This window comes from Nicotiana sylvestris, chromosome 9 (assembly GCF_000393655.2).
Source record: "Nicotiana sylvestris chromosome 9, ASM39365v2, whole genome shotgun sequence".
Taxonomy (NCBI): Eukaryota; Viridiplantae; Streptophyta; class Magnoliopsida; order Solanales; family Solanaceae; genus Nicotiana; species Nicotiana sylvestris.
In genome coordinates this window covers 68,682,832-68,698,325 of record NC_091065.1, presented here as the reverse complement: position 1 = coordinate 68,698,325, position 15,494 = coordinate 68,682,832, and the positions used below count along the sequence as shown (strand labels likewise).

Here is a 15,494-nt window from a genome sequence, read left to right as displayed (position 1 = left end):
GCCCTGAATTAATGGAGCACTGGACAAACTCTGAGCTGGAAGGGCACTAAGTGATGACTGGCCCTAATGAGAACTATGAGAACCATGACCCGATGATGCCCTACGATAACTTGGGCAAGCTCTCTGAGCATGTATGAATGGACGGCCTCTACCGTGCTGAAACTGACCTCTCAAAGGAGCACCACCATAACTACCAGATCCTCGAGGCCTCTTGGCCTCCCTCTCATCCCGCTCCTGGCGACGAACTGACTCAATCTCACGAGCAATGTTTACAACCTCCTCAAAAGTAGCACCAGACACCCTCTCCCTGGTCATGAGAATATGAAGCTGATATATAAGGCCATCAACAGACCTCCTAATCCTCTCTCTATCTGTTGGAACCAACCAAATAGCATGTCGAGCTAACTATGAGAACCTCATGTCATATTAAGTCACAGTCAAATCTCCTTGACGCAACCACTCGAACTACCTGCGTAGCTCCTCCCTGTGAGACTGTGGCACTTACTTCTCCAAGAAGAGAACGGAGAACTGTTGTCAGGTAAGGGGTGCTACACCAACATGCCTACGCCTCTCAAAAGCCTCCCACCGAGTGAAGGCAGCTCCAAAAAACTGAAAAGTAGTGAAAGCAACCCCGCTGGTCTCCAGAATACCCGTTGTACGAAGAATCCTCTAACACTTATCTAAGAAACCCTGGGCATCCTCGCCCTCTGCACCACTGAAAGTCGGAGGCTGAAGTCTACCAAACCTCTCCAACATGCGCTACTCGTCCTCTGCCATGGCAGGAGCTACATAGTCCTGAGCAGCTACAACCGGCTGGGCTAAATGTGCCCTCTGTGTCTTAAGCCCCTGTACGACCTGCTCAGGTATGTGAGCAGTGGGCTGAGTGTCTCTCCCGGCCTGAGAAGTAGCCGCGGCTGTAGCAACTGAGACCAACTGAGATAGGCCAGTACATACTGATAGAATCTAAGCCAAGACCTCCTGAAGACCCGGAATCACAATGGGCACAGCTGGTGCTTGAGCTGGTGCTGCTAGAGTGTCCATAACTGGGACCTGATCCTGAACTAGGGCAGCTGGTAGATCTGCAAGTGCTGCCCTAACTGCTGTGCGGGCCACACCCCTGCCCCTACCACGACCACGAATGCGTCCTCGGTCTCTAGTGGCCACAGCCAGTGGTACTGGTGGTCGTCCATCCTAACTGGTAGCATGTGTCCTCACCATATATGAGGGAATAGAATAACAGAAGTTTAGTACTCGGATCAACATATTCGCACGACAAGGATTTCAAGAATATGAAGTTTTTTCTAAAGGTTCTGCAACCTTTCGAGGATAAATACAAACGTCTATGTACCGATCCACGAGACTCTACTAAACCTGCTCATGACTTGTGTAACCTAGGCTCTGATACAAACTTGTCACGACCCTAAACCCAAACATGGTCATGATGGCGCCTCTCATTAAGACAAGGCCAGCCGACACAACACCCAATTCATTTTAAAGAATTATAATAACACAATTTAAATCATTAATATGCTAATAAGCCCAAAATAAGAGTGAACTAGTACAATTTGCGGAAACCAACATAGCCCGACATCGGGGTGTCACCAATCATGAGCATCTAAACATGTATCTAAGAGTCTGAAAGAGTTTATACAGTCTATTACAAAACTAGAAATAGGAAGTAAGATAGGAGGGAGAAACACAGGGCTGCGAATGCCGAGCAGCTACCTAGTGGACTCCGAAAAGACTGCTGGGAGCAATCAACCCTCACTGGCAGGACCCGAAGCTCCTGAATCTGCACACAGGGTGCATGGAGTAAAGTGAGTACTCCAACTCAGTGAGTAATAATAATAAATGAAGACTGAGCGATAAGAAATCACGTAAAACAGAACAATATGCTATAAAGAGGCAGTGTAAAACCAATAAAAATGCAATAAAATAGTGAAGCCTTATAAAACACCTTAGTTGAGTGTAAGCTTCTTTAAAACACCTTTTTAATAGCTAAACAGGTAAATGAAAAACAGCGAGAAAAGATAAACACATAAAATCAGCCCCTCGGGCACAATGTCAACAAAAATCAGCCCATCGGGCAGTAACCTAGAACAACCTCAGCCTCTCGAGCTATAACACATATCATAATGGGTACCTGCACTCACTGGGGGTGTATAGACTTCGGGAGGGGCCCCTTACGGCCCAAGCGCAATATCAAGCCATCTCATGGCATAATCAATAGGCTTTCGGCCACATATCAAGTCACCTTGTGGCGTACAACTCAGGCCCTCGGCCTCAAAATCATAATCAGTAACACACTGCTGTAGAGTGTAGCCCGATCCATAATAATCCTTACAACACAAGCCCTCGGCCCTACTCAGTTAGAAATCTCTAAACCATTCGGCACAATAAAACATGATGCTCAACCCAAAATATCATTTAAAGTGTTAAAACATAGTAAACATGGTTGAGTTATGAAAATAGTAGAATATAGCATGACTGAGTATAGATATAAAATCAAAATAGTGAGGAAAGAGAAGTAAAAATTCCCTAAGGGTCCAAAACAGTTATCACGAGGCCCAAGTATGACATTTAGCCCAAAACATGATGATAGCAAACAGTTGTCAATCAAATACGCGGTAAAACAATCATTCAGGATGGCACAATCCCCAGTGGTGCACGACCCCACGCTCGTCATCTAGCGTGTGCGCCACCTTAATATAGCACAAAGATGTGAATCCGGGGTTTCATACCCTCAGGACAACATTTATAGTATTGCTATCTCGAATCGGCCTCCGAATTCTAGCCCGCAATGCCTTTGCCTCTCGAATCGTCCTCTGAATGCTCCAAATCTAACCAAAAATCAGTGCAAAACCATCAATATATGCTAAGGGAACAAAGCCCACACTAAAGAAATCAAATTATAACACAAATCCCAAAATTGGCCAAACCCGACCCCCGGGCCTACGTCTCGGATTTCGTAAAAATTACATTAATAGACTCCTTATCACTCCCCGAGTTCATTCATATCAAAAGAATCAAAATCCAACCACAAATGACCCATTAAATCCCAAATTCTAGGTCTCCAATTACAAGCCCTAGTTCTTCAATATTTAGGCTTAAATTCAACAATTTTCATGATTAATTAGGTAAAAATCACAGTAGGATTGAGTATTAAGTCCGTAAATCTTACCTCCAAGTGTTCCCCCTTGATTTCCTCTTCAATCCCCTTCAAAAAGCTTCAGAATCTCCCAAAAATGGAGGAACTTAGTGATGTCAATTCACAATGGTGATGCCCGATATCAATGGAAAGTGACTGTTGCACTGTCTACTACACTGTTGCAGGCAGTCACTTTCTGCAGTTTCTTTCCAGCTGTACAGTTAACTTATACTTCTGTTAGGGTAACAGCAAGGTATCAGGTCGCTAATCTGGTTCCTGTGAATCTAAAGCACACTGCCCAGATTATCTTCAGTCGATTGACTTGAATGATTGTACCAAGCATGCTTCAGGTCCTTTATCTGGTTCTCTCATGAAGTAAGTTATTTTACCTTGATTGTATTTATACTTGTGTGACATTACTTACAATGATGTAAGCAAGGTAGGTAAAAAGCCTTCCACAGAAAGTTGACTGTTGTACTGTTCCTGTACAATAGCGTGTGCAAGCAGCAACTTTTCTGCTAGAGAGTTGACTTCATACAGTCTCCTCGGGAACTGGTAGGGACCTGTTCCTGTAGCTGTTCCTTCCACTCTTCCTCACTTGAGTCATTGCTATCAGCTTTGAGTACCAAGTTCTTTTCTTTCTTTGGTTCTCTTCTTTCCCTATCTGTCTTCCTCTTCATCTAGTAGGTTTTCAGATTTCCATCCAGCTCTTCTATGCTCAGCTCCTGCAAGTCCTTTGATTCAGTAATAGCATTCACCTTGCTTTCCCAAGGGCTGGATCCCAACCTGGAACTTTGTGATCTTAGGGTCTTGTAAATGTGTAACAGGTTCCTTATCTGGTTCTGGATGGTAAGTTTGTTAGATCATCAAAACATAAAGTAAAGTACTTGTGCCCAAGGTACTTGTAACCTATCATACTGTGTTTCCCATTGACCACTAGAATAAACGCAAAACCACTGCATTCCACCTTATAATCATCCACTCTATACCGAAGGTCAATAGCACAAAGCATGTAAATGGACACTGTAAACAAGATGATGAAAATGGAGCTGAATATCACCGTCTAGTGAAGTACCAAAATTTCTTGCACTCGAATTTGAAATTTCAAGAAAGATTTTGATGTCATTTATGGGTTGGATGTCAGAGACAAATTCAACCTTGGAAATTTGCCACTTTTTAATCCCGACGATCTAGTCATAGGTTTTTATCATTGTTTTTTCTGAAACCAAAAATAACTACGGTTAGAAGTTTATTTCTAAGGTATATAAGGAGGATAAAGAGAATAAATGAACGATAATTTTGTCCAGCTGCTAAGTCTACTTCACAACAAGAATCAGAATACTAGAAATAGAGTCCTCACAGTTGGAGGAAGAAACGACATGCTTGACGTATATATGACGAGGCCAATATGTATTGGGATTTCCTGATCGTACTCTGTCAAATTCTAATATAGTTTAAGATATCGTTCTACAGAGACTGGATAATCTATGCCACAAACTTGTAATATTTTAACTACTATTTGAGAGAATCAAATTGATGAAAAGTGAGTGAGGTTTAAAACTTGTTAAATACTTAAACAAAACAAAATATTTTTGGAAGATTTATAATTTAAAAAGGAGTTGGGAATCATTGAATTCACTTAATAATATTACTATAATAAAATTTCAATTTTTACATTTATTTCTCTAAAGAATAATTGCTTATTTCTAATACAATTATATTTTACTCAGTAAGAAATAACTAATTAATAACACTCCATGAGAATTATGTTAATTAATCAATTTAAGACTAGTGATATTTAAACCGAAATATTTTTCTTGCTTGAATTGTGCTAAAAGAAAGTAAAAACTTCGTGAGAATATTTTTACTAAGGATCAATAATCTTGCCTACAACAATTCCTCTATGAGAATTAAAACTGAGGAAAGCAAGATTACTGATTTGAAATAATAGTTTACTGAAAAATTACTTTCACACTACTATTTTATTCATCCGTCTTTATATATTAATTTTGCTCCGTGAGAATTACAAAATTAATATATGAATAACTTAGAGATAAAATATGTAGATGCGATGATAGAGTAATTAGAAACCATCATTTCAGCACAGTATGATATGTAAATAAGAAGTTTCAAGCTAAGAATATAAAAACTGAGATAGTATTATAAAATATATAAAGCTTTATCAACTATCCCAACGAAAAGAGATTACTCCATTATGGATTAAGAAAAGCTAAAAAAGATATTTAGAAGACTAAAAATATTTAAAAGACTAAGAAAATATTTTTACTACAAAGAAAGAAGACCAAGACTAGTTCTTCTCTTACTAAGATTGAATATCCTTATACAAAGAGAGCTTGCTATTTATAGTAAACGATGAGTAGCTTTTGTCATGTTCCACTTTTGCGAATGTAAAATCCATGTATGCGAAGTGACCTTTATGTACGTATATTCTATATATGCAACTATGGCACTTATGCTTCACTTTTGACTTCATGAGTTAGTCTTGCAAATGTAGCTTCCATGTATGCAAAGTGGCCTTTGTGTAAGTAGATTCAATATATGCAAATATGGCACTTGTGCTTCACTCTTGACTTCATGAGTTAGTCTTGCATATGTAGGTTTCATGTGTGTGAATGTGACCTTTGTAAATATAGATTCTACGCATGCATCTATGACGCTTTTGCTTCCATTCTTGACTTCATGACTTAGACTTGCAAATGTAGGTTCCATGTATGTGAATGTGACATTTGCAAATACAGATTCCACGCATGCATCTATGACTCTTTTGCTTCCATTCTTGACTTCATCACTTAGACTTGCAAATGTAGGTTCCATGTATGTGAATGTGACCTTTGCATATATAGATTACACATATGCAATTATTCTCCTTTTCATATCTAATTGTCTCTTTCCATAAGCCCATATGTATATTCCACATTTGCGAATATGATGATGATATGTGCAACTGTGGCTTTGCTTCATTCTCTTGTCTTTTTCTGTGATGACCCAAAAGGTCATCACTTGTTTTAGAAATGCATTCTATGTTCCGAGGCCTTAAAACCTCCTTTTTGCCTCAACTCGATTTATGTGAACAGTCCAGACGTGTATCCAGAAAGCCATTATGTGAAAATCTGTGAAAAATAGTGAATTTTACTTTTAAAATGAATTTAAGTTGACTTTGGTCAATATTTTGGGTAAACGGACCCGGACCCGTGGTTTGACGGAATTGAATTCCGTGGTCCCAAGCCCGAGAAATGAATTTTTAAAGAAAATAATTTTCTGGAATATATATGAGTTTTTGGAAATGAAATATATTTGAAATTGATGGTATCGGCCCCGTATTTTGGTTCCGGAGCCCGGTACAAGTTTGAAATAATACTTAGGTTGAATCTGTAAAATTTGGTAAAGATCATTATTGGTTTGGTATAAAATGTACTTAAAGTTGAGAAAATTTGACATTTTGGTTATTTTGATGATTTGATTCATCAAAATAATTCATAGTTGTTGATGTTATTTTGATGATTTGATTACAAGAGCAAGTCTGTATGATGTTTTTAGGTTAGTGTGTATGATTGGTTTGGAGCCCCGAGGGCTCCGGTGAGTTTTGGATAGGCCACGGAATGGAATTGAACTTAGGAAGTTACAAGTTTTCAGCTGGTATGTGTTGCAGGCCCTAATCTCGCAATTGCGAGGTCAGGTGTTGCAATTGCGAGCCTATCAGGCTTGGGAATTGCGAGGGTAACTTCGCAATTGCGAAGTATGACCTGTCCAGCCTTCCTCGCAATTGCGAGAAATTCTTCGCAAATGCGATTACCCCCAGATGTCCCCAGTCGTCGCAAATGCGACACCCCCTTCGCAAATGCGAGTTCGCAATTGCGAACATATAACCGCAAATGCGAAGATAGAAGGTTCCTTAAGGGTGCTAAATCATAACTTAGACGTATTTTCAACCATTTTTCAACCCTTTTCAAAACCTAAACACCTTTGGGCAATTTTTCAAAGACAAGTACTCTTCCAAATCGATTGTATGTCATTTCTAACTCATTTTCATTAATCTTTAACATCTTTTCACATGATTTCAACTCTAAATCAAGGGATTTCATGGGGGAAATTGAGTATTTTGTGTAGAACTTAGGTTTTCAAATTTTAGGGATTCAGACCTCGATTTGAGGTCTGATTTCAAAACAAGTTATATATTTTGGTTCGTGGGTGAATGGGTAACCGGGTTTTGGTTCGAACCTCGGGTTTTGACAATGTGGGCCCGGGGTCGATTTTTTACTTTAGGGGAAAAAATTTAGAAAACCTATTTTAATGCATTAGAATTGATTCATTTAGCATTTATTGATATAGTTAAGTAACTTGTGGCTAGATACAAGCGAATTGGTGGTAGAATCAAGAGTTAAAGCGGTAGTTGAGGCTTGAATTGTGTTTGTGGCTTCGAGGTAAGTGTTTGGTCTAACCTTAGCTTGAGAGATTAGGAGTTGTGTCCTGTTAGCTATGTGTTAGTTGTTGAGTACGACGTATAGGTATGGTGACGAGTATCTATACGTTGATCTTAGACATGTCCGTGAGTCTTATACTATGATTAATATGACTCCGTTTGTATTGTTCATGCTTTATGAGATGATTTCTATTGTTGAGCAAGGCTTGTGGAAGTAATATTGATATTTAAACATTGAAGAGTGTTGTTCTCAAGCATGCTCATGAGTCTTATACTATGATTAATGTGACTCCGTTTGTATTGCTCATGTTGTCACGATCCCGGTTTGCCCTCGGTGAATCATCGTGACGGCACCTAGTCTCTACGACTAGGTAAGCCTAAAAGGTGGAAGATAAAAAAATTTGTGGAAGAAAACAATTCAAAACAGAAATAGAGTAATAAAACAACGTTTAAAAGTGCCGCTCGGCATACACAGTATTTAACTCTCAAAAGCTAATACAAATACCATGTGCAACACCCTTAGCATATACACCTGTAGTTTCTAGACCAAAGTTGAACATGTAGATGTAGAAGGATTGTATGAAGAAGGAAGCACGTATTTCCTTCCATTTGTACCATGTGCATTGTAGCTTGCACCTGTAGTTTTATCCACCAACAAATCTCCAGCATAGCCAGGGTAAGCACCCTTAGCATTTACACCAGGACAAGCAGAAGTAGCCTCCAATGGTGCATCTGCCTCTCCTTGATAGTATCCATTTCCAAATGGGTTCGTCGCGGTCGCATCCAATAAACTAGCCAAGTTAATTACCATACCATCAACACCCACATCGTTATTCGGTGCAACCAGGGGTGGGATTTTTGGTCCGTAAATGGGCTGGTGGAATGGCCAAGCGCAGTAGCCAGCGCATTGAGTCTCTGAGTTACCAACCCAAATATAAGAAAATTTGTATGTCTTGCCCCTGATAATGGCACCTTTAGAAGACTCATAAGTTCCACAACGATTGACGCAGAACCCGTCGACTGCAACATCAGAGGCAGTCAAAACAATGTTAATGGATAATCTATGCTACAGACTTGTAATATTTTAACTACTATTTGAGAGAATCAAATTGATGAAAAGTGAGTGAGTTTTAAACCATGTTAATTACTTAGACAAAACAAAATATTTTTGGAAGATTTATAATTTAAAAAGGACTTGGGAATCATTGAATTCACTTAATAATATTACTATAATAAAATCTCAATTTTTACATTTATTTTTCTAAAGAATAATTGCTTATTTCTAATACAATTATATTTTGCTCACTAAGAAATAACTAATTAATAACACTTAGTGAGAATTATGTTAATTAATCAATTTAACACTAGTGATATTTAAACCGAAATATTTTTCTTGCTTGAATTGTGCTAAAAAAAAGTAAAAACTTCGTGAGAATATTTTTACTAAGGATCAATAATCTTGCCTATAACAATTCCTCTGTGAGAATTAAAACTGAGGCAAGCAAGATTACTGATTTGAAATAATAGTTTACAGAAAAATTACTTTCACACTACTATTTTATTCATCCATTATTATATATTAATTTTGCTCTGCGAGAATTACAAAATTAATATATGAATAACTTAGAGATAAAATATGTAGATGTGATGATAGAGTAATTAGAAACCATCATTTCAGCACAATATGAAATGTAAAAGAAGTTTCAATCTAAGAATATAAAAACTGAGATAGTATTATAAAATATATCAAGCTTTATCAACTATCCCAACGAAAAGAGATTACTCCATTGTGGATTAAGAAAAGCTAAAAAAGATATTTAGAAGACTAGAAATATTTAAAAGGCTAAGGAAATATTTTTACTACAAAGAAAGAAGACCAAGACTAGTTATTCTCTTACTAAGATTGAATATCCTTATACAAACAGAGCTTGCTATTTATAGGAAAAGATGAGTAGCTTTTGTCGTGTTCCACTTTCGCGAATGTAAAATCCATGTATGCGAAGTGACCTTTATGTACGTATATTCTCTATATGCAACTATGGCACTTGTGCTTCACTTTTGACTTCATGAGTTAATCTTGCAAATGTAGCTTCCATGTATGCAAAATGGCCTTTGTGTAGGTAGATTCAATATATGCAAATATGGAACTTGTGCTTCACTCTTGACTTCATGAGTTAGTATTGCATATGTAGGTTTCATGTGTGTGAATGTGACCTTTGTAAATATAGATTCTACGCATGCATCTATGACTCTTTTCCTTCCATTCTTGACTTCATGACTTAGACTTGCAAATGTAGGTTGCATGTATGCGAATGTGACATTTGCAAATATGGATTCCACGCATGCATCTATGACTCTTTTGCTTCCATTCTTGACTTCATGACTTAGACTTGCAAATGTAGGTTCCATGTATGTGAATGTGACCTTTGCGTATATAGATTCCACATATGCAATTATACTCCTTTTCATCTCTAATTGTTTTTTTCCATAAGCCTATATGTATATTCGACATTTGCGAATATGATGATGAGATGTGCAACTGTGGCTTTGCTTCATTCTCTTGTCTTTTTTTGTGATGACCCAAAAGGTCCTCACTTGTTTTAGAAATGCATTATGTGTTCCGAGGCCTTAAAACCCCCTTTTTGCCTCACATCAATTTATGTGCGCAGTCCGGGCGTGTATCCCGAAAGCATTTCTAACTCATTTTCATTAATATTTAACATCTTTTCACATGATTTCAACTCTAAATTAAGGGATTTCATGGGGGAAATTGAGTATTTTGGGTAGAACTTAGGTTTTTTCAAATTTTGGGGATTCGGACCTTGATTTGAGGTCTGATTTCAAAATAAATTATATATTTGGGTTCGTGGTGAATGGGTAATCGGGTTTTGGTTCGAACCTCGGGTTTTGACAATGTGGGCCAGGGGTCGCTTTTTGACTTTTGGGGAAAAAATTTAGAAAACCTATTTTAATGCATTAGAATTGATTCATTTAGCATTTATTGATATACTTAAGTAACTTGTGGCTAGATACAAGCGAATTGGTGGTAGAATCAAGAGGTAAAGCGGTAGTTGAGGCTTGAATTGTGTTTGTGGCTTCGAGGTAAGTGTTTGGTCTAACCTTAGCTTGAGGGATTAGGAGTTGTGTCCTGTTAGCTATGTGTTAGTTGTTGAGTACGACGTATAGGCATGGTGACGAGTATCTATACGTTGATCTTAAACATGCCCGTGAGTCTTATACTATGATTAATGTGACTCCATTTGTACTGTTCATGCTTTATGTGATGATTTCTATTGTTGAGCAAGGCTTGTGGAAGTAATATTGATATTTAAACATTGAAAAGTGTTGGTATCAAGCATGCTCGTGAGTCTTATACTATGATTAATGTGACTCTGTTTGTATTGCTCATGTACGATCCCGGTTTGCCCTCGGTGAATCATCGTGACGGCACCTAGTCTCTACGACTAGGTAAGCCTAAAAGGTGGAAGATAAACAAATTCGCAGAAGAAAACAATTCAAAACAGAAATAGAGTAATAAAACAACGTTTAAAAGTGCCGCTCGGCATACACAGTATTTAACTCTCAAAAGCTAATACATATACCATGTGCAACACCCTTAGCATGTACACCTGTAGTTTGCACCAGAATAGTCTAAAACATGTACACCCTTAGCATACGCCATTAACACTGTTTTGACTGCCTCTGATGTTGCAGTCGACGGGTTCTGTGTCAATCGTTGTGGAACTCATGGGTCTTCTAAAGGTGCCATTATTAGGGGCAAGACATACAAATTTGCTTATATTTAGGTTGGTAATTCAGAGACTCAATACACTGGCTACTGCGCTTGGCCATTCCACCAGCCCATTTACGAACCACAAAGCCCACCCCTGGTTGCACCAAATAACGATGTGGGTGTTGATGGTATGGTAATTAACTGGTCTAGCTTATTGGCTGGGACCGCGACGAACCCATTTGGAAATGGATACTATCAAGGAGAGGCAGATGCACCATTGGAGGCTGCTTCTGCTTGTCCTGGTGTATATGCTAAGGGTGCTTACCCTGGCTATGCTGGAGATTTGTTGGTGGATAAAACTACAGGTGCACGCTACAATGCACATGGTACAAATGGAAGGAAATATGTGCTTCCTGCTTTATACGATCCTTCTACATCTACGTGTTCAACTTTGGTCTAGAAACTACGTTTCCCAATGTAAATACACAGCAGCAACAGGAAAATATTCAGAAATGTCAAATTTCATACTAAGGCAAACAAGTAGTTCTAGCCAAGCATGCTGCACAGAATTCAGGTAAGGCAGTTTGAGCAATTAAAGCAATTAAATCACTTAGACATGCTTTCCTAAGCTAACAACAGGCTTAATAGTGCAAGTAATAAAAACAGGAAAAGAAACACACTCGATTACTTAATGAAAAAACGAATTTTCAACAATTAGCACAAGTACACACTCAACACCTCACGTACAAGGCATTTCAATTAACAATAATACCAAATCCTAAGGGGAAGGTCCCTCATACAAGGTTAGGTAAGCCACTTACCTCGAACCAGCTCAATCAAACTAAAACCACGCTCTTGCCATGAGTACTCGACTCCAAATGGCCCAAATCTATTCAATTCAATTTCATAATGTAAACAACACTTCAAGTAACTGATTCTACAATTAAATTCTAAGCTAATACGCGAAATTAGGTAAAATGACCAAAATGCTCCTCGGGACCACGTCTTGGAATCCGGTAAAATTTACATTTCAAGAATCCTCACACTATCACGCATTCAGTCATACAAAAAGTACCAAAATCAGACCTCAATTGGTCCCTCAAATCATCACTCAAATGCCTCTACTTAGTCAAGCCCTAACCCACAAATTACCGCTGATTTTTCCTTTATTTTTCATGCTTAAATTGATAAAAATCATTCCAATAATGAGTTTAGGGAACAAAGACCTTACCCCAATGAACTTCTCTGAAAATCCCTCTTGAAAAGTGCTTCCCAAGATTCTTCCCTTCTGAAATATGGTAAAAATAGCTAAATTTAGTGAAGGCAAGTATTTATATGTTTCTGCCCAGCGATTTCCGCATTTGCAGCCCTGGGACCACATCTGCGATCCCTTTTTGCGGACCAATGGTCGCATCTGCGACAATCACTAACTCAGCCTGATTCCACATCTGCGACTCCCCATCCCCATATGTGGTACCGCTCCTGTGGAAATTCTACCGCTTCTATGGCTCCTACTGAACCTCCCCATTTCCGCAACTGCGATGCCAAATGCCGCTTTTGCGGCTCTGCACCTACGGTCCCACACTCGCAGGTGCTGTTATGACAGAAAACCAGCTGAAGTTGCAACTCCAAACTCCAAAATCCTTCCATCAACCATCCGAAATCATCCCGAGGCCCCCGAGACCTCAACCATAGGCACCAACAAGTCTAATACCACTGTCCAAACTTATACCAATCCTTAAAACACCTAAAACAACATAGAAACGACGAATCAACCACGGATTCAAGCCTAAAAAATCCAAAACACTAAAAATACACTTTCGATCAAAAAGTCTATCACACGTCATCCGAATGACCTGAAATTTTGCACACACGTCACATTCAACACTACGGAGCTACACTAACTTCCGGAATTACATTCCGACCCTCGGATCAAAATCTCACTATCGAACCGGAAACTTTAAAATTTTGACTTTTGGCATTTCAAGCCTAATTAGCTACGGACCACCAAAACACAATTCGAACACGATCCTCACCCCAAAATCACCCAACGAAGCTAACGTAACAATCAGATTTTCATTCTGAGCCCGTCTTCACACTGTTCCGACTACGGTCAAATTTCCAACACTTAAGCTCTCATTTAGGGATTAAGTGTCCCAAAAGTCTCTGAAACTCAAAACTGAACATCCCGACAAATCAAAATAGCAGAAATAAACACGGGGAAGGCAGTTAATAGGGGGATCGGGGCGTTAATTCTTAAGACGACCGGCCGGGTCGTCATATCCTCCTACAATTAAACATTTGTTCGTCCTCGAACATGCATAGAGACATACCTGAAGTAGTGAAAAGATGAGCGTAACGGCTGCGCATATCCTACTTGGTATCCCAGGTTGCCTCCTCAACCGGCTAACCCCGCCACTCAACCTTAACTGATGCAATGTTCTTTGACCTCAGCTTTTTAACCTGCCTAGCCAATATTTCCACCGACTCCTCAACATAGGATAGATCCTTGTCCAACTGGACTGAACTTAAATCTAACACGTGCGACGGATCACCGTGATACCTCCGGAGCATCGAAACATGAAATACCGAATGAACTCTTGCCAAGCTGGGAGGTAAATCAAGCTCATAAGCAACCTCCCCAACATACCGCAATATCTCAAAAGGGCCAATAAACCTCGGACTCAACTTTCCTTTCTTCCCAAATCTCATAACGCCCTTCATAGGCAAAACCCGAAGCAGAACCCGCTCTCCAACCATATAGGAAACATCATGAACCTTCCAGTGTGCATAGCTCTTCTGTCTAGACTGGGCTGTGCAAAGTCTATCCTGAATAATCTTAACCTTCTCCAAAGCATCCTGTACCAAGTCTGCGCCCATTAATCTGGCCTCACCCGGCTCAAACCAACCCACCGGGGACCTACACTGCCTACCATATAAGGTCTCATACGGTGCCATGTGAATGTTGGACTGATAGTTGTTGTTGTAAGCAAACTCCGCCAATGGCAAGAACTGATCCCAAGACCCTACGAACTCAATCACACATGCACAGAGCATATCCTCAAGAATCTGAATAGTGCACTCGGACTGTCCGTTCGTCTGAGGGTGAAATGTTGTACTCAACTCCACCCGAGTACTCAACTCATGCTGAATGACCCTCCAAAGCCATGATGTGAACTGAGTACCTCTATCTGAAATGATAGAAATTGGAATACCATGCAGACGAACAATCTCCCGGATATAAATCTCCGCTAGGCACTCTAAAGAATAGGTAGTACACACAAGAATGAAGTGCGCGGACTTGGTCAGCATATCCACAATCACCCAAATAGTGTCGAATTTTCTCAAAGTTCGTGGGAGCCCAACTACAAAGTCCATGGTGATCCACTCCCACTTCCACTCCGGAATCTCAATCTGCTGAAGCAACCCAACCGGCCTCTGGTGCTCATACTTTACCTGCTGATAGTTGAGGCACCGAGCTACAAATCCATCTATATCTTTCTTTATCCACCTCCACCAGTAGTGATGTCTCAAATCCTGATACATTTTCGCATCACCTGGATGAATGGAATACCGCGAGCTATGGGCCTCTTCCAGAATCAACTCCCGAAGCCTATCAACATTGGGTACACAAATCCAACCCTGCATCCTTAATACACCGTCATCACTAATAATCACATCTCTAGCATCACCGTGTTGAACCTTGTCCTTGAGGACAAACAAATGAGGGTCATCGTACTGACTCTCCCTGATACGATCAAATAAGGAAGATCGAGAAACCACGCAAGCTAGAACCCGACTGGGCTCCGAAAGGTCTCACAAACTGGCTGGCTAAGGCATGAACATCCATCGCCATAGGTCTCTCCGATGCTAGTAAATAAGCCAAACTCCCCAAACTCTCTGCCCAGTGACTCAAGGCATCGGCCACCACATTGGCCTTGCCCAGGTGATATAAAATAGTGATATCATAGTCCTTCAGCAACTCTAACCACATCCTCTGGCACAAATTTATATCCTTTTGCATGAACAGGTGCTGCAAGCTCTGATGGTCAGAATAAATCTCACATGGAACACCATACAAATAATGATGCCAGGTCTTCAGGGCAGGAACAATGGTAGCTAATGCAAGGTCGTGGACCGGATAATTCTTCTCATGTACTTCAAATGTCTGG

The 15,494-nt window shown here is 39.7% G+C and overlaps 1 protein-coding gene and 1 pseudogene across 1 annotated transcript in view; one reads left to right on the top strand and one right to left on the bottom strand.

Moving 5' to 3' along the window:
* Positions 1–8,130: 8,130 nt before the first annotated feature.
* The window catches only part of LOC104212049 (protein PHOSPHATE-INDUCED 1-like), a 28,775-nt gene continuing 21,411 nt past the window's right edge, over positions 8,131–15,494 (bottom strand). The window contains exon 5 of the mRNA XM_070157348.1: positions 8,131–8,650. Within this exon, the coding sequence (XP_070013449.1) occupies positions 8,131–8,650 (520 nt within the window). The remainder of the gene's footprint in view (positions 8,651–15,494) is intronic.
* LOC104212048 (protein PHOSPHATE-INDUCED 1-like) lies at positions 10,110–11,782 on the top strand (annotated as a pseudogene).